At 43.0% G+C, this 24,492-nt stretch overlaps 2 gene segments (V, D, J or C); both read left to right on the top strand.

The window, feature by feature from the left end:
- The window catches only part of LOC121614629, a 9,922-nt gene extending 686 nt beyond the window's left edge, over positions 1 to 9,236 (top strand). Inside the window, 1 exon segment of the V gene segment in view lies at positions 8,636 to 9,236. Coding sequence covers positions 8,636 to 9,006 — 371 coding nt within the window.
- A 13,383-nt stretch (positions 9,237 to 22,619) lies between these two features.
- Positions 22,620 to 23,574, top strand: LOC121614628 (the record flags this gene model as incomplete). The annotated part of the segment is given in 2 exon segments: positions 22,620 to 22,916; positions 23,195 to 23,574. Coding segments are annotated over 2 exon segments (423 nt in total), but the record flags the coding sequence as incomplete, so codon positions are not given.
- Between the last annotated feature and the right edge of the window lie 918 nt (positions 23,575 to 24,492).

Raw genomic sequence — 24,492 nt, 5'->3', positions numbered from 1 at the left:
CCACACTGAAACACGGGGCCCCCAGGATGTGTGCTGAGCCCCCTCCTCTTCACCCTGCTGACCCACGACTGCACACCGTCCCACAGCTCCAACCTCCTCGTCAAGTTCGCCGATGACACAACTGTGGTGGGTCTCATCAGCAATGACGACGAGGTGGACAACAGGAGCGAGGTGAGCCGCCTGGCCTCGTGGTGTGAACACAACAATCTCTCTCTGAATGTGGAGAAGACGAAGGAGATTGTTGTGGACTTCAGGAGAAGACGCCCCCAGTATGCCCCCCTTACCATCAATGGTGCTACGGTGGAGAGGGTAAGCAGCACCAAATTCCTGGGTGTGCACGTCACTGAGGACTTCTCCTGGACCACCAACACCACATCGCTGGCCAAGAAAGCGAACCAGCGCCTCTACTTCCTCCGCAAACTGAGGAAAGCTAGAGCCCCGGCCCCCATCATGCACACCTTCTACAGAGGCACCATCGAGAGCGTCCTGACCAGCAGCATCACCGTGTGGTATGGCGCCTGCTCCACGTCCTGCAGGAAGGACCTCCAGCGCATCGTGAGAGCAGCTGAGAAGATCGTCGGTGCTTCTCTCCCCTCCCTCCACGACCTCTACACCTCCCGCCTCACTCGCAAAGCCCTCTGCATTGCGAGAGACCCCACCCACCCGTCACACAGCCTCTTCAGCCTGCTGCCATCAGGGAGGAGACTGCAGAGTCTGCGGGCCAAGACCAGCAGACTGCGGGACAGCTTCGTCCACCAGGCTGTCAGGATGCTGAACTCTCTCCCTGCCCTCCCCCTCCTCCACACAAACACTCAACCTGGACTATAACTCCCCCCCCCAACACACACACACACACACACACTCCCTGGCTGGACACTGAAATACACCCCGCTGCCGCCCCGCCCCCCACCACCACCACCACCACCACCACACTCACACACACCCTGGACTCTGACATGCCCCCACCACACACACTCTCACAAACACACACACACACACACACACACGTATACACCCTGGACTCTACAAACTCTCACTGATGTGAACCCCTCCCCTCAGGAAAACAACACACTGTCACTTTATTCACCACCAGTTGTTAAGCTAATTGTTTTTGCACTACCGTTTGCATTTGCACTATTACATTCTCAATGTTTCATTGTTTAGTTTGTACAATTTTTTTACTTAGTTTGTACAGTTTTTATTTAGATTGTACAGTTTTTTTATTTATCTCTTTTCTAATATATGTCCTGTCACAAAGGGTTGAAGAGTAACGCAATTTCGATTCTCTGTTTGTCCTGTACATACTGCAGAATTGACAATAAAGCTGACTTTGACTTTGACTTTGAGGGTTCAATCCTGGGTCCTCTCATGTTCAAATTACTTTTCTTTCATTATCAGCAGACTTCAGTTGTAGAGTGATGAAATAATGTTGTCTTCACTTTAGGAATAGAAAACAAGTCCATCTTTTCTTTGCCCTGAACCCTGAAAAAGTGATCCATCCTGTAAATCAATGCAGCTTCCTTTCTGTGACTCCTGTTATAAAGAAACCACACAAACAAAGAAAAACCTTCCCACCTCCAGCTGGTACAAAGTGCTGCTAGCAGTCTGTTAACCAGGAGGAAGAGTCACAGAGAGAAGTGAAAATCCAGATCGAAGAGGAGACGGAGAGATTGAGGGAGGAGCTGAGCTGTTTCTCAACTATAGAAGAGAGAGAAACTTCCATATTCAGCAGAGTTCAACACACAGACCACAAACATTACCTTTATTCAACATGCTGTCACTGCATCACTGTGTGTTTTCTCTACTGTTTCTTTCCATTCTAACAGGTATGTTAGATCACGCAGCATGAAAAAGCTTCAGTCACATGTTTGTTGGAAGTGATTCATTCAGTCACACTTTGACAACATGGTATAACAGAGTTATCTCTTTGTTTAGGTGTCAGCTGTGAAGACCTCAGTCCAGTCAACAATGAAGAGTCCAGTTTAGAAGACAGCACTGGTACTCTGTCCTACAAATACTCCAAACAAGCAACTAGTGGTGATTCTTTCTACTGGTATCGACAATATCCAGGAAAACCACCAGAGTTCCTCATCTCTCACTCAGGAACAGGAACAGTAATATCTAATCCAGTCTCCAGACTGACTGTGAAAGTGAGTGAGGATCAAACCCAAATGGATCTGCAGATCTCCTCTGCTGCAGTGACTGACTCTGCTCTGTACTACTGTGCTGTGAGGCCCACAGTGACAGCAAACCCACAGTCTCTGTACAAAAACACAAGCTGACACACTGACGAGCTGCTGGAAGCCTTTTTTCCACACTGTTCCACTCAACTTTTTACCTCCACTAGAGGGCCACATTATCAAGCAGGCGCTGCACTACTTCTGCACTGTGTTCAACCATCTGTCAATAATAACTGCTGCTGTGAAGAGAACCATTCTCACTCTGAATGCTGAACATCAGCTACTTTCTGCTCTTCATTTCAGCCTCGTTGTACACATGGAACATTGGCTGTGGATTATTCTTGCTGCTCTTTGCTTTGGTGAGAAATAAAACACATCATGTTTCCTTTGAAACTCTTCAACATATTTCTGAGCTGCACATTCACACATTTTAATGTTCATTGTAGAAAAAGCAGAACAGATTGTTTCTGTCAGCACTTGTTACCTTGTAGAAATAACTGAAATGGTTCAATCTGATCACGGTCAGTGAACGTCACAACTATTCTACATGTCTGTGTGTCTGACTCTGACCAGGTCACTTTAATCAATCATCTTCATTGATTCATGTCTTCCTCTGCATGTTCTCTTCTTCCTCAGAGTGTAAAGGAGAAGACAGAGTGATCCAGCCAACAGCAGATGTCATTGCTACTGAAGGAGACACAGTTACACTGGACTGTACATTTGAGACCAGTGACCCAAGCCCAACTTTGTTTTGGTACAAACAAGAAGAAAATGGTTTCCCAAAGTACATGTTGAAACGTTTCTCAACAACAGCAGAAAATGCTGCAGAGTTCCAGAAAGACAGATTTAATGCTGCAATCAAGAATAAGTCAGTTCCTCTGAAGATCCAGAAGCTTCAGCTGTCTGACTCTGCTGTGTACTACTGTGCTCTGCAGCCCACAGTGACAGGAAACAGCAAAACTCTGCACAAAAACCTCTGCAGCAAACACAACACAATACTCCACAACGTCCACTAGAGGGAGTCACACACTGTTCAACTTCAATGGGATGTGATGGTCGTGGCCAGTGGTGATAAAAACAACACAAAATGAAGCACTAAAGTTAAAACACACAGGGCCAGACTGACAAAGAAAATGTCTTTGCTGCCATCAGATGAAGGACTTGTCTTGTTCCAGCTTCGTTCTGCATTCCACACCACTCACCATCACATCTTATTACAGAGACTGGGACACTCGATTCCAGTTTGTACATGTTAGCCATGATTCCTCTGTGCATGCTAACGTTAGTCACAGAGTTCCTCAAAGTTCTGTGCTTGGACTGACTCTATTCACCCAATATAAGCTTCCTTGAGGCAATACTATCAGGAAACACTCCAGAAACCTTCATTGCTATGCAGATGACACCCACATATATTTATCAATGAAGCCAGATGAAGCCAAGCACTGAACGAAACTTCAAGCTTGTCTTATGGACACAAAGACCTGGATGACCGTTAACTTTGTGCTACTCTAGATGGTATTGCTGACTGGCCTCCAGGTCCACTGGAAGGAATCTGGGAGTTAAGTTTGATTAGAATATATCCTTTAATTCCCACAGAAAACACATTTCAAGGACTGCCTTGTTTCACCTACCCATATTGTAAAAATCAGTGTTAGGGTTAGGGTCAGACACCATCGTATGTCAAAGACCTCATAACACCCTACTACCCCACGACAAGACCGTGTCCAAGAATGCAGGCTTACGAACTGTTCCTCAAACCTCCAAAAGCAGAACTGGAGCCAGAGCCTTGAGCTATCTAGCTCCTCTCCTGTGGAACCATCTTCCAGTCTCGGTCCATGAGGCAGACACTCTCTCTGTGTTGAAGAGTCGGCTTAAAACTTTCCTCTTTGATAAAGCTGACAGTTAGGGCTGGCTCAGGCTTGCCTTGGACCGTCCCCTGTTAATGCTGCTATAGGCTTTGATCACAAGACAACCACATGAGTCACAAACTGCAGCAACAACAAGCGTGTCCAAGCCGTGTTCAGCCCTTTCAGAGTCCTCTGGAAACACTTCTGCTGTCATTTTGTGGATCTGCAGCATGTTTTCTAAATGCTGCAAATGTGTTTCAGATCAATGATGTTTTCTTGATTTGAATGAGTTTTCTGAGGTTGCAGCACGTTGAGCTCTCTCAGCCACCGTACTTCTTCCCTGATGGAAATGATGTGATTTAGTGAATAACAGCACCACAGCAGTGACAAACACACCATTTGTCAGAGTTGTGAGAGGAAGGAGGGAGGGATTCAGGGAGGAGCAAAACTGGGACTCAACAACAGAAGAGACACAAACTTTCACAGTGGTGTTTCATACAAAACACAGACAGATTCTCTTTATCTTTAAGATGCTGTCAGTCAACTTCAGTCTGTTTGTCACTTTGTTTCTGCTCACAATAAGAGGTAGGTGACATGATTAACATTAAAAGAGCTTCACTGATTCAAACCTTCACATCATAAAGTTACAGACTTATTTTTTCCTTTAGGTGTCAGCTGTGAAGACCTCAGTCCAGTCAACAATGAAGAGTCCAGTTTAGAAGACAGCACTGTTACTCTGTCCTACAAATACTCCAAACAAGCAACTGGTGGTGATTATTTCTACTGGTATCGACAATATCCAGGAAAACCACCAGAGTTCCTCATATCTCACTCGGCAACAGGAAAAGTATCTAATCCAGTCTCCAGACTGACTGTGAAAGTGAGTGAGGATCAAACCCAAATGGATCTGCAGATCTCCTCTGCTGCAGTGACTGACTCTGCTCTGTACTACTGTGCTCTGCAGCCCACAGTGACAGGAAACAGCAAAACTCTGCACAAAAACCTCTGCAGCAATCACAACACAATACTCCACATCGTCCACTAGAGGGAGTCACACACTGTTCAACTTCAATGGGATGTGATGATGCAGTCTGGAACCATTGAAAGATGAAGAAATTAAACCACTGACAACTCATTCACTCACAATTACATTTCACCAAGGTAACCATGGCAACATGTGACAAATTATTTTTTCAAATCTTATTGATATGAAACATTTTCATCAGACCTGAAACAGGACACATTGAGGGATTTTAACTTTTAGATATAATAAAGCACAATGTTCTTTTGACCAAAATTCAGTTGTTCATGGAATTTATCTTTTGGAATGAAGATTAATTCACGTACTGACAGAATAACTGAAATAGAATATGAAAGAGGTGTCAGTTATCAGGAACTAATGGACAACACAGAGGACGGACGAGTCCATTAACTCCTGATGAAGGACACGTGGTTGGGCATTATCCTGCTTTTCCTCACCCGCCCCTCAAAAATAAGATAAGAAGACCATTAATTTTGACTTTCATGAGTTATCAAATCAAAATCTTCAGTTTTTCACAAGCTAAAACTCACTTTCCATGGTTTCCATTTCCATCTTTGTGATCCCATAATGTTCTTACACAATGGAAACAGAGATATTTGTAGTCCAATCAAGCATTCGCCCATGTCCATGAACTGGTTGCGTCTCAGACTCAGGCTTTGACTGATTTTGTTCTTTTCTGTATAAAAGAAGTTTCTCTGTAGTTTTCTCAGCCTGTGATGTTTTGTGGTGAACCACAGGGTTCAATCCTGGGTCCTCTCATGTTCTTTTTTTTTTTAAATATTTTTATTAGGAGGAAGGCACATTAGAGCAGAAACCAATGTCATAATTACATTGAATATCACATCAGGCCTGCATCACAGTTTAAAATGTTGATACAAGAGAAACACTGTGCATCAAGAGGAATGAAAAGCAAGGCACAGAGTCCACCTCCTAGAAAGTTTTCTTTTTTTGTATTTGCGGCCTAACAGGAACATGGGGCAGCAAACAAAAAATGTACAAGTAAAAATAATGATAGTGATAAAAAAATACAATAATAAAATAAAAACAACAAAAAACAAATAAATAATAATAATGATAAAGATAAGAAGAAAAGGAAGCAAAGGAGGTTGGGGTCCATCAATCAGGAGGCATAGACTGCAGAGAGTGAAAGAATGTTAAAAAGGGAAGCCACTTGTTATAAAATTTATCAGAATTCCCTTTCAAGGAATATCTGATCTTCTCCAGCTTTAGAAAAGACATGATGTCATTGAACCACTGAGTGCTGGAGGGAGCTTTGATTGACTTCCAGTGAAGAAGAAGATGGTGCCAGTAAGGAGGTAAAGGCTAAAATATCTAATTGGTTAGAGGTAAACCGGTTGTGGTCTTCAGGGAACCCGAATATAGCGACATGGGGGGAGACTGTTATGGTCATTGAAAATATTTTTGACATGGTATCAAAATAATTCTGCCAGAAACGAGAGAGTAATGAACAAGAATAAAACATATGAGTTAAGTTACAAGGTGAAGCGTGGCATTTGTCACAATTATCTGCGATGCTGGGATAGATTTGTGAAAATCTAGTTTTGGAATAATGGACTCTAAACAATACTTTAAACTGTATAAGTGTGAGACGAGCACAGGCTGAGCTAGTGTGAATTTTCTTAAGAGCAGTGTCCCACCAGTCATCTCCCAAATGTAGACCCAGTTCTTGTTCCCAAGCAATCTTGACTTTGGTAATTGGTGAACAATCAAAAAACAGGATTTCATTATAAACTTTGGAGATGAGTGACTTCTGAAGTGGATCGCGAGTTAGAAGTTCCTCCCACTGTAAATTTGGAGGTAGAGATGGAAAAGCTGGAAACAAAGCATTGGCACAGTGTCTAATTTTAAAGTAACGGAAGAGATGGGAGGGTGGGAGATGAAATTTTCTTGAGAGATCTGTAAAGCCGCAAAAACTGCCATCCTTGTAAAAGTCTTTAAAACATTTCAGGCCCTTATTATGCCATGCAAAAAAGGTTGAATCTGTAAATGCAGGTTGAAATAAATGATTCCTCAATAAAGGAGCTAATGTAGATGCTGACTTAAATTTGAAGTGCTTCCTAAATTGATACCAAATTTTAAGCGTGGAATGAACCACTTGGTTATTTGTAAAGCCAGAGAGGTTGGATGGAATAGAAGAGGTAAGCAAAGCAGTTAGGGAGGATGAATCACATGACTGCGACTCTAAATCACACCATGGCAGATCAACTGATTTGAACCAAAATGAAATCTTGTGAATATGTGCTGCCCAGTAATACAGTTGAAAATTTGGAAGTGACAATCCACCATTAAATTTACATCTCTGAAGTGTGGATTTGCAGATCCTGGGTGCCTTTCCACACCATAGGAAGTGAGAAGTAGTCTGATCAATTGTTTTAAAGAACTGCTTTGGGAGGAAAAGTGGGAGACAGTGGAACAAAAATAGAAATCTAGGCAAAATATTCATTTTGATTGCATTAATTCTTCCAATTAATGGGAGAGGTAAGCTTCCCCATCTTTGGAGGTCAGATTTAATATTAGACATTAAAGGCAGGAAATTAGCAGAAAAAAGAGAGTTTAGCGTTCTGGTTACGTTGATCCCTAGATACCTAAAGCCAGACAGACTAAATTTAAAAGGGATGTCAGATTGTTTGAGTAGTAATGCTGAAGCATTGACAGGGTAGCATTCAGTTTTAGAGATGTTTACTTTGTAGCCTGAGAATGATCCAAATCTCTGAAAAGTAGATAAAATTATTGTTTGTTTTCAGAGGCTAAATCTTTGAATCTCTTAGGGAGAGATGAAAGGACAGAATTGTATGTGGGAGAAAGGTGGTGTCTCAGACCTTCCCCTCTGTTCAGAGATGTTTTTTTTTTTTTTTTTTTTAAAAATCTCTGAAAGTCAGGTCCTCTCCTGCTTTACTCAATCCTCAAATGTGAAACAAATGGATGAATGGAAGAAGAACCGTGTGGAGGACTGATCCAGAAAACATTTCTCTGAAGCAGAGCTGCTCTGGATCAACCAATCATCTCACTGGTTGAACTGAACTTTGGTCAGCAGAGAGGCTCGAAAAAGCTGCTCTCTGGCCCCGCCCACTGACATTCAACTCAACCAATGAGATGATTTCTGTCTCCAGAGCAGAAAGGTTTGAGGAACTAAAAGCACAGTCAGCTTGATGTTGAGGAGAAGGGCTGTGCAGCAGAGAGGCGCTTTCGTTTTTCATTCTCCTGCAGTGGAAGAACATTGCTGCTCTGCTGTCTCTTTGACTTTAACAACTCCAAAGACATGTTGCTTCACCTCTTTTTACTTTGCTCTCACTTTTTAGGTGAGTGTTACAACACAGATCAAAGTCTCATTTAACCTGCTGTATTAACCAGATATTTGCTCTACATTTCACAACTACAGCTTTATCTGTGCAAGATAACAATTTCCATGATAGAAAAGACTTTTGCTTCATTGAATGCATCTGAAAAAGGTCAAAGATGACAGAAAAAGTCCAGAACCTCCTCTGAGTCTCTTCATGTGAGAATCTCTTGCAGACTAACTGACATGAATAAAACTCATTTTGCAGCTCTGAGTTCCATGAACAGCATAAAGCCAGAAAGGACTGAAGAACATGTTGCAGAGGGAAGAAACATCAACCTGGCCTGTAAATACGAGGGTGCTATCAACAGTATCCAGTGGTACCGACAACACCAGAGATCCAGACCAGAGTTCCTGCTCTACATCACAGAGGGAGGATTAATCCATCCAACTGGTTCTGGTTTCTCAGCTCACATCAACAAAACAGAGAAACGTGTAGATGTGGAGATCATCTCAGCTAAAGTGACTGACTCTGCTGTGTACTACTGTGCTCTGCAGCCCACAGTGACAGGAAACAGCAAAACTCTGCACAAAAACCTCTGCAGCAAACACAACACAATACTCCACAACGTCCACTAGAGGGAGTCACACACTGTTCAACGTCAATGGGATGTGATGATCCAGTGTTGAATGTTTTCACTCATGAGACACAGCTGTGATGATGAGCTTCACAAATGAAGACCAGTCTCCTCCTACTGACTGCAGAAGTGTTTCATGAGAACTGTTTGTTTCCAGCTGTGAACATCAGACCAACAACTCACAGAACTCATTCATACTGAACGTTCACTGACAACTTTTCACCTCTGCAAAGATGGAAACACTCACTGCAATTTTGTTCTTCTCAACTCTCATAGGTTTGTATGTTTTTGACTAAAAACCAGAAATATAAAGATATTTTAAAGCAATAAAGATCCCGAATGAATAAGTTCACAATTTAACAATTAGAATTCCAGATGTGACGACTTCATCACTAATAACTGATAACTAAACTGTTCACAGCATCATTTGTTTTCACTGAACAACGTTGATGTGTGATGTTTTTCAAATGATGGATTTCTCACTTTGGAACAGAATTCTCAATTTCACATGTTGTTTCCCTCAGTAGGTTCCACCATGGAAGATGACATCACTGCCAGCAGAGCTGAAGAGTTTTCATCAGAGGGCCGGAGTGTTACTCTGTCCTGTAACTATTCAATTAAAGGTGAAAATCTCCAGTGGTATCGACAACATCCTGGATCAGCTCCTCAGTTCCTTCTCCTGATCACTGATACAAAAGAGCCGTCAGTGGTGAAAGCAACACCTCCAAACCCTCAACTGACTGCTCAACTGAATGAGGAGAGAAATCGAGTCGATCTGCAGATCTCCTCTGCTGCAGTGACTGACTCTGCTGTGTACTACTGTGCTCTGCAGCCCACAGTGACAGGAAACAGCAAAACTCTGCACAAAAACCTCTGCAGCAAACACAACACAATACTCCACAACGTCCTCTAGAGGGAGCCACACACTGTTCAACTTCAATGGGATGTGATGGTCGTGTAGATTCTTGCCAGTGGTGATAAAAACAACACAAAATGAAGCACTAAAGTTAAAACACACAGGGCCAGACTGACTAAGAAAATGTCTTTGCACAAATGTGCTGCTGTTTTCATTGAGTTTGCAGTCGTAATCTGTGTTTATTCAGCACCTCAGTTTCTAAGGCAGCAACTCATTATGCAGTCAGGTCCTGGACTGAGCCTCAGACAACCCTCCAGGACGCACACTGCCAGTCAAGGAGAGCTCATCCACGCAGTTCATTGCTTTTATATGATCATTCAGCTCGGAAAAGAAACAATGATGTCATGATATCAGAGTGCAGCAGGTGGAGGAGGAGGTGGTGTTGATGTTGATGTCATTACTGAGGTAAATCAAAGGTTTTTTCCAAAGGGCAACTGAACTTGTTTGAGGTTCTAGAAGACGTTTCGCCTCTCATCCAAAAGGCTTCTTTAGTTCTAACTGACTGGTGGGAAGTCTCAGGTATTATCTCTTACAGAGTCATGAACACGTCTGGCTATCATGTGAGTCATTAAGGTCACATGGGCCAGGATGTCAATGGGTCAGAAAGACTAACAACGGGTGGGTCCTGTTGTGACGGGGTGGGGTTTTCCCGCCCGACCATCACGTGAGTCATCAAAGTCACCTGGCTCTTGGTGTGAATGGCTGTTGAACTGCCTGGGGAGGGTTCTGAGTACAGCATTGCAATTGGCTGATGGGTGATGTCTTAGGCCACCCCCTCAGTTCAGTGATGATTTTTCCAGTTTGACATGGATGGCTTCTTTCACTTCTCTTTCAAACAATCTGTCTTCCGTGGCCAGAATACATTCATTATTGTCCTCTAAAGAGTGTCCCCAGTCTCTGCCTCAGGTTGTTATTGGGCTCGAAATGCACAGGGATGTGGTGTTTGTTGAAGATCCTCCTGAGTTGTACAATACTGTTCCGTTTGCGGTCCTTTTCGACTGTTTCCGTTCTGTGTCTTTTTGCGCTCTTGATGAAGGCCCAGTTAGGGTATCCACATGTTCTGAGTGCTTGCCTGATGTGTTCTTGTTCGTTTTCTTGCCTTCTGTCCTTGTGTTCTGAGTCCAGGGTTCTGATAACCCCCAGCTTATGTTCCAGTGCATGGTGAGAATCAAAGAGCAAGAGCACCCTGGCCCATGTGACCTTAATGACTCACATGATAGCCAGACGGGTTCACGACTCTGCAAGACAAATACCTGAGACTTTGCACCAGTCAGTTAGAACTGAAGAAACCTTTTGGATGAGAGGTGAAACGTCTTCTAGAACTGCAAACAAGTCCAGTTGCCTTTGGAGAAACCTTGAGACAGAAATGACCTCTTAATTACATCAGACGAGGTCTTGTTCCAGCTTCGTGCTGCATTCCACACCACTGACCATCATATTTTATTACAGAGATTGGAACACTTTAACCCTTTGAAGCTTGAATTTATTTAAAATTATATTACAAAATTAATTCTTTGTGTTTTTGCTTTCAAATTGATCCTAAATTAAGAGGAGTTTGTTAATTTAATTTTTCTGTAGCACATACAATAGATATAAATTTAGGTATGACGCAAATTAGCGACAACAGGCGTTAATGCTTAAATGCAATAAAAATACTTTTTTTTCAAAATTCATCAATGTGCATCATAAAAGCCATTCAAAATTCATTTATTTCATCAAAACAGCCACAACATTGGCTTACAACCATTACATTGTAACACCAACACAACGGATGTAGTTTTCACTTTGACCGATCCGACGAGAAACCAGTGCTCGCAAAAGGTTCTTAGGTGTGTGTTGAATATGCACAAACCAGCATCAGAGAAATGCATGCACGATTCGGCTGCAATGTGGATTACAGCGGTATGTTGGGAATTCACGACAATCGGTGTTAAGGGGTTAAAGGAACTGCAATGAGATGGTTGAAGTCCAACTCTTCAAATCGATTCCAGTTTGTACATGTTAATGATGATTTCTCTGTGCACACAATCGTTTGTCACAGAGTTCCTCAAGGTTCTGTGCTTCTGTCCCTTACTTATGGTTCCTCAAACCTCCAAAAGCAGAACTGGAGCGAGAACAAGCTATCAAGCTCCTCTCCTGTGGAATCATCTTCCAGTCTTGGTCCACGGGGCAGACACTCTCTCTGTGTTGAAGAGTTGGCTTAAAACTTTCCTCTTTGATAAAGCTGACAGTGAGGGCTGGCTCAGGCTTGCCCAGGCTTGCCTTGGACCGTCCCCTATTTATGCTGCTATAGGCTTAGATCACAAGACAACCACATGAGTCACAAACTGTCTGTGACTCTCTGGCCAGGAAACTCTTTCTTTGTGTCTTCCATTAAACTCTTATTTTGAAATTTAACAACATCCATGTCCAAAATGTCATTCCGCTCTTTTTCTGAAAAAAACACCCGGAAACTGCATACTGACGTCAGTCAACGCTGCAATACGTGCAGACTTTACTATTGTTGACATCAGATTTAACCCCGCCCACTGACATTCAACCCAACCAATGAGATGATTTCTGTCTCCAGAGCAGAAAAGGTTTGAGGAACTAAAAGCACAGTCAGCTTGATGTTGAGGAGAAGGGCTGTGCAGCAGAGAGGCGCTTTAGTTTTTCATTCTCCTGCAGTGGAAGAACATTGCTGCTCTGCTGTCTCTTTGACTTTAACAACTCCAAAGACATGTTGCTTCACCTCTTTTTACTTTGCTCTCACTTTATAGGTGAGTGTTACAACACAGATCAAAGTCTCATTTAACCTGCTGTATGTGTATTTGCTCTACATTTCATAACTACAGCTTTATCTGTGCAAGATAACAATTTCCATGATAGAAAAGACTTTTGCTTCATTGAATGCATCTGAAAAAGGTCAAAGATGGCAGAAAAAGTCCAGAACCTCCTCTGAGTCTCTTCATGTGAGAATCTCTTGCAGACTAACTGACATGAATAAAACTCATTTTGCAGCCCTGAGTTCCATGAACAGCATAAAGCCAGAAAGGACTGAAGAACATGTTGCAGAGGGAAGAAACATCAACCTGGCCTGTAAATACGAGGGTGCTATCTACAATATCCAGTGGTACCGACAATACCAGAGATCCAGACCAGAGTTCCTGCTCTACATCACAGAGGGAGGATCGATCCATCCAACTGGTTCTGGTTTCTCAGCTCACATCAACAAAACAGAGAAACGTGTAGATGTGGAGATCATCTCAGCTAAAGTGACTGACTCTGCTGTGTACTACTGTGCTCTGCAGCCCACAGTGACAGGAAACAGCAAAACTGCACAAAAACCTCTGCAGCAAACACAACACAATACTCCACAACGTCCACTAGAGGGAGTCACACACAGTTCAACTTCAATGGGATGTGATGGTCATGTCGATTCTTGCCAGTGGAGATAAAAACAAACACAAAATGAAGCACAAACGTTAAAACACACAGGGCCAGACTGACTAAGAAAATGTCTTTGCACAAATGTGCTGCTGTTTGAGTTTGCATTCAGTCCATTGAGGTCCTGGGACTGAGCCTCAGACAACCCTCCAATTATGACTAAATATCGGACAAATGTCTCAGAGGATAAAAAGTGTTGATAGTTTATATCCGTAAAGGTCAAAGGTCAACTTCACTGCGGCACAACAATGTTCTGCAAAAATACTTCACATTTGCTCAGATTATGAAATGGTGACACTAATCTTGGCTGTCCACTTTAAAACTGTGCTGATTGTATCGGTGATGGCTGTTGTGGTTCTTTGAAGGGAGCTGGATCTTCTCACCCTGTTTGATGAACCCAAACCATTAACCTGTCTCTCAGACACCATCCCAACTAGGTGCTGTGCTTGGACTTAGTTAATTTAAACACAAGATACTTGTGCTCAAAAAGAGGATTCATTCTCAGTGAAGAACCTTGGAGCCCTAATCTGCCTCTATACCTGCCAAAGAGCAGTGATTCCTAACACGTCTCTGGGGGTCATCAGGTGGAAACCTCCCTTCAACGGTGTTTCGCCTACTTAGTCCCACGACACCTCCAGGAGGCTAGGCAATGAACTCTGGCGTCACAGAGTCACCCCCCCTAGTGCCAGTTCACACTGCTCCTACACAATCCAAACAGCACCGCCACGTTGAACTGATCCAGAGATGCTCCAGGTAGTGGCCAGTACCGATGCTACCATTTAGCTAATGCTAATGCTAACCGCTACCTGCTAAGAGGAACAGAAGAAGACAATCAAGCTAGATTCACCTATACTGTTAATGTTAACTGCTAACTAACTGCTAGGATACTATCATACTACCACTGCTTTTGCTATTGTTCGCTGCTACAATGCTACCACAGGCCTAGATTCCACATGTAACTGCCAAGTGCCGCACTAACATCATCTACCCCTGCCTCTCACCAACTGCACCAATAAAAGCGGGGTGGGAATACAAACCCTGGTTCGGGTAGGGGGTAGAAAATAAAGAGGTAGAGTCAAAGATGAAAGTAGGGATTGGATATAGACCCTGGTCCGGGTAGGGGGTAGAAAGTTTAGAGGGTGCTGAAGGTGGAGGCCTAAACCACAGACTAGATTTAACAGCCTCTTCTAACATTTCCTTCAAAAAGCAAACAAAACAGGAAAACAACCAAAAAGATCAAAAAACAAGCCAACTCTGTATCTTACACCGCAAACTCACCTGAACAGGCCGCATGGTCCCAAAGAGAGACTCTATCTGGCCACACCCCCACCTTATCTAGACTTCCTCTTCCTGGTTCTCTTCCTATTGGGAGAGCGAGAAGATGGGGCGGGGAAAGCAGAGCAGAGGAGAGGTGTCTTGTTCAGACTTTAACCTCTTCTCCCGCCGGGTTAGGCATGCATGTCCTCTGCCCCCCCCCCTCACTCACTGTCCATATTTCACCCCCCAACTACTATTATTTCTCCTGATCCATATCCACTGACTAGACCTAGCAGCCTCATCTGACATCTCCCTCACTGTCTTCCTTAAATTTTGCCCATGCACTCCCAGCTCCCTCAACAGTGAAACAGCTGACCCTGCAACAAAACCTCTACACCCCACTTCAACCGGACAGACCTGGTCTTCCATCCCCTCTGCTCAGATTCTGTCTTTAAATCTGCATACTTAGTCTTCTTCTTTTCATAAGCTGCCTCCACTGAATTTTCCCAAGGGACTGTTAACTCAATAAAATACACAGTCTTTTTACTCATGGACCATAAGACAATGTCCGGCCTCAGATTACTATAAACTATTTCCTGGGGCACAACTAGCTTTCCTCCCAAGTTGACCTGCATTTGCCAATCATCAGCCCCTACCAGGCAGCCACCTACCTGCTTTCTCCCTGACTTAGCAGCTCTATTTTTCTCCCCCTCTCGAACAAACTGCACATCTTACCTCTCCTTTCTAGAACTTCCAGAATTCACCTGCTTCCTTCTCTCTTCAATGCCTGCGGCTAAGCTTCTCAGCACCTGATTATGCCACCATGTATACCGGCCTTGTGATAAGCTAATTCTACAACCTGACAAAATGTGCTTTAAGCTTGCTGTACCTGAGCAGAGTGGGCACGATTGATCGCCCTGTACCCAGAGACTTAGGTTCTGCGGGGTTGGCAACACATCGTATGTCGCCCCTATCAGAAATTTAATACAGCCTTCCTCCATATTCCACAGGTCCCTCCAACTAAGTTTCCTCTTCTCAACACCTTCCCAATTCAACCATTGTCCCTGTTTGGCTTGACCAACTGCTTTTGCCCCCCTTAACAACTCCTCCTGCCTACGCACCTGTTCCACTACAAGCTTTCTTTTCTCCTTTAGACCTGCTTTATTCCACACTGGTTTGCCTGGGCCAAGCCCCAAGCCTCCCCGGCCAAATTGAACATTTCCTACAATTTCTGCATGCCTAAGAGCTGCCTCTGCCTCCTGCACTGCTGCCCTTGGGTTCCATTTCCTCCCCCCAGAAGGATTTGGAACCACATTGCTAACTAACATGTCCTTACTCCCAGATAATAAAAGTTCTGTCCCAACCTTAGTGCATTTAAACTCCTCTGTTAGACTGGATACTGGCAGCTGAAGCATTCCTTTCCCATACAAAGCTACATTGCTTAAGTACCTGGGAGCACCCAACCATTTTCTAATGATTCTATTCACCCAATATAAGCTTCCTTGAGGCAATATTATCAGGAAACACTCCAGAAACCTTCATTGCTATGCAGATGACACCCACATATATTTATCAATGAAGCCAGATGAAGCCAAGCACTAAACGAAACTTGTCTTATGGACACAAAGACCTGGATGACCGTTAACTTTGTGCTACTCTAGATGGCATTGCTGACTGGCCTCCAGGCCCACTATAAGGAATCTGGGAGTTAAGTTCGATCAGAATATGTCCTTTAATTCCCACAGAAAACTCATTTCAAGGACTGCCTTGTTTCACCTACGCAACATTGTAAAAATCAGTGTTAGGGTTAGGGTCAGACACCATCGTATCTCAAAGAGCTCATAACACCATATTACCCCACGACAACACATGTCCCAGAATGCAGACTGACGAACTGTTTCTCAAATCTCTAAAAGCAGAACTGGAGCCAGAGCCTTGAGCTATCTAGCTCCTCTCCTGTGGAACCATCTTCCAGTCTTGGTCCATGAGGCAGACACTCTCTCTGTGTTGAAGAGTCGGCTTAAAACATTGCTCTTTGATAAAGCTGACAGTTAGGGCTGGCTCAGGCTCGCCTTGGACCGTCCCCTATTCATGCTGCTATAGGCTTTGATCACAAGACAACCACATGAGTCACAAACTGCAGCAACAACAAGCGTGTCCAAGTCGTGTTCAGCACTTTCAGGGTCTTCTGGAAACATTTCTGCTGTCATTTTGTGGATCTGCAGCATGTTTTCTAAATGCTGCAAATGTGTTTCAGATCAATGATGTTTTCTTGATTTGAATGAGTTTTCTGAGGTTGCAGCACGTTGAGCTCTCTCAGACACCGTACTTCTTCCCTGATGGAAATGATGTGATTTAGTGAATAACAGCACCACAGCACTGACAAACACACCATTTGTCAGAGTTGTGAGAGGAAGGAGGGATTCAGGGAGGAGCAAAACTGGGACTCAACAACAGAAGAGACACAAACTTTCACAGTGGTGTTTCATACAAAACACAGACAGATTCTCTTTATCTTTAAGATGCTGTCAGTCAACTTCAGTCTGTTTGTCACTTTGTTTCTGCTCACAATAAGAGGTAGGTGACATGATTAACATTAAAAGAGCTTCACTCATTCAAACCTTCACATCATAAAGTTACAGACTTATTTTTCCTTTTGGTGTCAGCTGTGAAGACCTCAGTCCAGTCAACAATGAAGAGTCCAGTTTAGAAGACAGCACTGTTACTCTGTCCTACAAATACTCCAAACAAACAACTGGTAGTGATCAGTTTTACTGGTATCGACAATATCCGGGAAAACCACCAGAGTTCCTCATCTCTCACTCAGGAACAGGAACAGTAATATCTAATCCAGTCTCCAGACTGACTGTGAAAGTGAGTGAGGATCAAACCCAAATGGATCTGCAGATCTCCTCTGCTGCAGTGACTGACTCTGCTCTGTACTACTGTGCTCTGCAGCCCACAGTGACAGGAAACAGCAAAACTCTGCACAAAAACCTCTGCAGCAAACACAACACAATACTCCACAACGTCCACTAGAGGGAGTCACACACCATGAAGCCTTTTCGGTCTGAGCCAGCGTCACTGCACTGATGACAAATCCAACAAGGAAAAAAGAAGCAATACAGATTAGAGACAGAGCTACTGTGAACAGAGGAACAATTTATTGGTTGAGCTGAACTGACAAAATAACATCAAGAGGTGACTGGCCCCGCCCACTGAGCTTCAACTCAACCAATCACATGATTTCTTACTCATTCTCCTGCAGTGGAAGAACATTGCTGCTCTGCTGTCTGTTGGACTTTGACGACTCCAAAGACATGTTGCTTCACCTCTTTTTCCTCTTCTGTCACTTATAGGTGAGTGTTACAACAGAACAGCAGCTGAAGTTTGCTTTCACCTGCTGCATTAACCACATACACACAACCTGTATTTCACAACGTTTCTCATTTCTTTGCTGGGACACAATGCACCTCTCCTTTTCATCATCTTGGAACAATGAATGTTCATGGAACTGTAGCGTTTGTCTTTTACTGTCAGTGTCCATACAATCACACTGTACACTTGACATTTTCCACTGTCTTCTCCTCTCAGCCTCATGAACAATGTTCGTCTAATGGCTTCATTTTCTCCACTTTTTCCAGGACCAACAGCTGGAGACAAAATCTCTCCTGAACGAGATGAAGTCAGTGGAAGAGAAGGAGAATCTGTCACACTCACATGTCGATATGAGACAACTGAGACCATTATTTACCTTCACTGGTACAGACATCATTCTGACCTTCAGGCGCCTCAGTTTATACTCTGGAAAGGTGCAAGATCAAGGAGTGATAGGAAATATATTCCTGATGATCGATATGACAGTCAAACATCAACAGACTCAACTGAACTGACCATAAGAAAGCTAACCCTGGCAGACACAGCTCTCTACTACTGTGCTCTGGAAACACAGTGATACAAAGTGTAGAAGAGGCTGCACAAAAAGCTGAACACACATATCTGACGACTCTTCAAAGAGGAGGGAAGTGGGATTCAAACCACAGCTTCAAATCAGATGGATTCTGCTAATTCCTGTTTGATCAGAGTCACTGTGGTTACAGCTGCTCATCAAACACTGTGGGAGGATTCACATGAGCAGCAAATCAATGACAAACCAGCTGGATGATGCTTCAAACTCAAGACCATTTTAAGACGACTGGACCATAAAGAGTTTTGTGAGTCTTGTTGTTGTTCCAGAGACATGATGTGTCTCTTCAACTTTTTCTCCCTTGATCACTCAGTTGTCTCTTTCTGTCTGCTCCAGCGCCGGCTCGAACCATTCTGGTGTCACAGGGGAGATTAGCTTTGATTTGAATTGAGAGTCAGAGAATGGTCAACAATATACCTCTTCTTTTTCCACCTACTGGTTTTTATATAATAAAATAATAAAAATGTTTATGTCATCGTCTTCGTTCAGTTTTGTGAGCAGTTCAAATATATATATCTTTCTGAACAAAATTGACAGCATCAGGTCAAAGAGCAGTGGCCTAAAGCTATTGAGTCTTGAGGACCCTCCTGCTTCCAACAATGTCCACCCAGTCACAGGCATGAAGCCAACTCACAGTCAGCTTGATATCATTTCACAGAGCTCCTAAAACAGTGATCTGAAGCAGTTGTCCCAGCACACTGATGACTGTAAACAGGTCTCTCTCCACAGGTACAGTCCTGTTTTAAGCATGCCATAGCTCAGCCACTCCTCAAGAAGTCTGATCTTGACCCAACTAGTCCACATGATTACAGGCCAATCTTGAAATTCTCCATCTTATCGAAGGTTTTATAAAAGGCTCCTTTTAATCAGATTCTGTCTTTGTTAAACCAACACAATATTCTTGAGAAATTCCGGTCAGGGTTCCATGAACGCCACAGCACAGAAGCAGCTCTCCTCAGAGTCATAAATGACCTCCTCTGTGCTGTGGATGCCAGTACATCTCAATTCTTCCAGATCTCAGTGCAGCTTCTGACACTGTCGACCACACGATTCTCCTTGATGACTTGACACCTCAGGTCGGCAGTTCTGGGTCCGCCCTTGATTGGTTCCATTCTTCCATTTCAAACAGAGGTGTCACTGTTTGCATTGGCAGCTCGTCCTCCACACCTGCAAAGAGTTCATGTGGGGTTCTGTAGGGTTCAGATCTAGGTCCACTTCTTCACTGTCTTAATATGCTCCCATGCAGAAGAATCATCCAAACTCATGACACAACACTCTTCAATGTGATGCAGATGATAGTCAGATCAACCAGCCCCTCAATCCCCAAAACCAGGGAAAATATTACAGACTGGTTGGTTCAGAATTTCCTCCAGTTAAATGAGGACTGCACAAAACCTCAATCACCTTTCTGCCTACATCAGACCAAATGTAAAGAACCTGATAGTTATATTTGATGTCAAGTAAGTTTGAACAGGCAGACAAATTCTGTTGTCAGGTCCAGTTTCATCCAACTCAGAACCATCTCCAGAATCAGGCATTTCCTGCCCCCGTTGGTTTCATTGTGAAGCACTTTGGTGCAAAAACCTGTTTGCTTTGTAAAGTGCGACATAAATGAAGAAAAAAAAATGAAACTTTAAACTTGTTGCTCTTGTTTTCAGCTGCAGGTTATTTCAGATGAAACTGTGGGTAACAATGAGACAAATTTTAAAATGGAGTCGAACTCGCTGTATGTGCAAACATACTTGGTCTATAAAGCTGATTCAGTTCAGCTCAGATCTTTATTGTCCCACAAGAACAAAGGATGTGACTGCTGCATTGTGGGAGTGTTTGCTGTATCATGGAACACTGATGCCTGAACACTCACGGTGGTAAACTGGTGCTAACCCTGCTAACGACGAGCTCTCAATAGAATATCCCATTTGGAGCCATCGACATGTCCAAGCAGGTTGTGAATAGGCTTCATATTGTACCTCATTATCTGCAGAAGCTCTGGACAGGCGGACCAACTGACAGTCTCTATAATATGACACTGACACCATATTAAACAACACAACAACTCATTGTTGAGTCCAACGACAGAGTGGAGGTTTTTCTGGTGAGTTACATTGAAACCAAGATGAAGTTACATAAAATCAGGAGGTGTAAATGTAACAATGATCACAGAAATATCAAAAGTTAGGACAGGATTCTTTGTTCAAATATTCACACACGACACAATACTCCACATCGTCCACTAGAGGGAGTCACACACTGTTCAACTTCAATGGGATGTGATGATGCAGTCTGGAACCACTGAAAGATGAAGAAATTAAACCACTGACAACTCATTCACTCACAATTACATTTAACAAGGTAACCATGGCAACATGTGACAAATTATTTTTTTCAAATCTTATTGACATGAAACATTTTCATCAGACCTGAAACAGGAAACATTGAGGAAGGATTTTAACTTTTAGATATAATAAAGCACAATGTTCTTTTGACCAAAATTCAGTTGTTCATGGAATTTATCTTTTGAAATGAAGATTAATTCACGTACTGACAGAATAACTGAAATAGAATATGAAAGAGGTGTCAGTTATCAGGAATCAATGGACAACACAGAGGACGGACGAGTCCATTAACGCCTGATGAAGGATTATCCTGCTTTGACCATGGTCACCTGCCCCTCAAAAATAAAACAAGAAGACCATTAATTTAGATTTTCATGAGTTCTCAAATCAAAATCTTCAGTTTTTCACAAGCCATAATTCCGTTTCCATGGTTTCCATTTCCATCTTTTTGATCCCATAATGTTCTTACACAATGGAAACAGAGATATTTGTAGTCCAATCAAGTATTCACCCATGTCCATGAACTGGTTGCATCTCAGACTCAGGCTTTGATTGATTTTGTTCTTTTCTGTATAAAAGAAGTTTCTCTGTAGTTTTCTCAGCCTGTGATGTTTTGTGGTGAACCACAGGGTTTAATCCTGGGTCCTCTCATGTTCAAATTACCCGTTTCTTTCATCATTGAAATTGTGTCAGTTGGTTTAATATATGTGAAATGTTGCTGTTCCAGACCTTCCTACAACTGACTGAGTCCAGAACTGAGATCATTTAAATTCAGTCAACCAGCTGAAATTAAATCTTGCTAAATTGTTTGCTAAATGTTTAGCGTACTGCTCATGATGTGGAAAAATATTTGACGCTGATCTTTTCTTTCATTATCAGCAGACTTCAGTTGTAGAGTGATGAAATAATGTTGTCTTCACTGTAGGAATAGAAAACAAGTCCATCTTTTCTTTGCCCTGAACCCTGAAAAAGTGATCCATCCTGTAAATCGATGCAGCTTCCTTTCTGTGACTCCTGTTATAAAGAAACCACACAAACAAAGAAAAACCTTCCCACCTCCAGCTGGTACAAAGTGCTGCCAGCAGTCTGTTAACCAGGAGGAAGAGTCACAGAGAGAAGTGAAAATACAGATCGAAGAGGAGACGGAGAGATTGAGGGAGGAGCTGAGCTGTTTCTCAACTATAGAAGAGAGAGAAACTTCCATATTCAGCAGAGTTCAACACACAGACCACAAACATTACCTTTATTCAACATGCTGTCACTGCATCACGGTGTGTTTTCTCTACTGTTTCTTTCCATTCTAACAGGTATGTTAGATCATGCAGCATGAAAAAGCTTCAGTCACATGTTTGTTGGATGTGATTCATTCAGTCACACTTTGACAACATGGTATAACAGAGTTATCTCTTTGTTTAGGTGTCAGCTGTGAAGACCTCAGTCCAGTCAACAATGAAGAGTCCAGTTTAGAAGACAGCACTGTTACTCTGTCCTACAAATACTCCAAACAAGCAACTGGAACTGATTATTTCTTCTGGTATCGACAATATCCAGGAAAACCACCAGAGTTCCTCATCTTTCACTGGGAACACAACGTGCAACAACTCCAGACTGACTGTGAAAGTGAGTGAGGATCAAACCCAAATGGATCTGCAGATCTCCTCTGCTGCAGTGACTGACTCTGCTCTGTACTACTGTGCTGTGAGGCCCACAGTGACAGCAAACCCACAGTCTCTGTACAAAAACACAAGCTGACACACTGACGAGCTGCTGGAAGCCTTTTTTCCACACTGTTCCACTCAACTTTTTACCTCCACTAGAGGGCCACATTATCAAGCAGGCGCTGCACTACTTCTGCACTGTGTTCAACCATCTGTCAATAATAACTGCTGCTGTGAAGAGAACCATTCTCACTCTGAATGCTGAACATCAGCTACTTTCTCCTCTTCATTTCAGCCTCGTTGTACACATGGAACATTGGCTGTGGATTATTCTTGCTGCTCTTTGCTTTGGTGAGAAATAAAACACATCATGTTTCCTTTGAAAACTCTTCAACATATTTCTGAGCTGCACATTCACACATTTTAATGTTCATTGTAGAAAAAGCAGAACAGATTGTTTCTGTCAGCACTTGTTACCTTGTAGAAATAACTGAAATGGTTCAATCTGATCATGGTCAGTGAACGTCACAACTATTCTACATGTCTGTGTGTCTGACTCTGACCAGGTAACTTTAATCAATCATCTTCATTGATTCATGTCTTCCTCTGCATGTTCTCTTCTTCCTCAGAGTGTAAAGGAGAAGACAGAGTGATCCAGCCAACAGCAGATGTCATTGCTACTGAAGGAGGCACAGTTACACTGGACTGTACATTTGAGACCAGTTCTACAACTCCCTATCTGTTCTGGTACAAACAGGATGGAAACAACAGCCCCAAATTCATACTGAGTCGCGTTAAACGGGATCAAGGGAACACAGCAGACGAGTCCAAGGAGAGATTTTCTTCCACACTGAATTCCACCTTAAAATCAGTTCCTCTGAAGATCCAGAAGCTTCAGCTGTCTGACTCTGCTGTGTACTACTGTGCTCTGCAGCCCACAGTGACAGGAAACAGCAAAACTCTGCACAAAAACCTCTGCAGCAAACACAACACAATACTCCACAACGTCCACTAGAGGGAGTCACACACTGTTCAACTTCAATGAGATGTGATGGTTGATGACATGATGAATAAAAGCCTAATGGCTTCACCTTTAATGCTGGAGACAGTCGTCCATCCGAAAGTCCCGTTCTCATCAACACCATAACTCCAGAACACCTTCAGGGATTTTCTTCACATTTGGCACAAACGTCCACTTGGACTCAAGGACGAACTTATTACAATTTGGTGGTGGAAGGTCAAAGGTCAAAGTCACCATGACCTCACAGAACATATTACTGCCCATTACATTACTACAAATGTCTCAGAGGATGAAATGATGAAGTGTTGATAGTTTATACCAAAAAGGTCAAAGGTCAACTTCACTGTGACATCATTATGTTCCACAAAAACACTTTTCTGGACATGACTCAACACCGTAACTCAGGAACAGAAGGGGAGATTGTGACCATATTTCACATTTGGTCAGATACTGAAATGGTGACACTAATCTTGGCTGTCCACCTTAAAACTGTGCTGATCGTACGAGGAACAGAGATCATATTTCTCTCTCTCTCTGCACTGGCTCCCAAAAAAATCCAGAATAGAATTTAAAATCAAAATTAAAAAAGCTTGAAATGGTCAAACACCATCTGATCTAAAAGAGCTCATGGCACCCTCCTACCCCACTACAACACCGTGTCCCAGAATGCAGGCTGACTTATGGTTCCAAAAGGGTTCAAAAACAGTATGAGAGCCAGAGCCTTCAGCTGTCAAGCTCCTCTCCTGTGGAACCATCTTCCAGTCTTGGTCCATTAGGCAGACACCCTCTCTGTGTTTTAGAGTTGGCTTAAAACTTTCCTCTTTGACAAAGGTTACAGTTAGGGCTGGCTCAGGCTTGCTTTGGACCAGCCTCTAGTTGTGCTGCTGTAGGCTTTGACTGCTGGGG

This window comes from Chelmon rostratus, chromosome 12 (genome assembly GCF_017976325.1).
Source record: "Chelmon rostratus isolate fCheRos1 chromosome 12, fCheRos1.pri, whole genome shotgun sequence".
NCBI lineage: Eukaryota > Metazoa > Chordata > Actinopteri > Chaetodontiformes > Chaetodontidae > Chelmon > Chelmon rostratus.
Note: the sequence above shows the minus strand (reverse complement) of the source record. Positions and strands in the feature narration are given on the sequence as shown.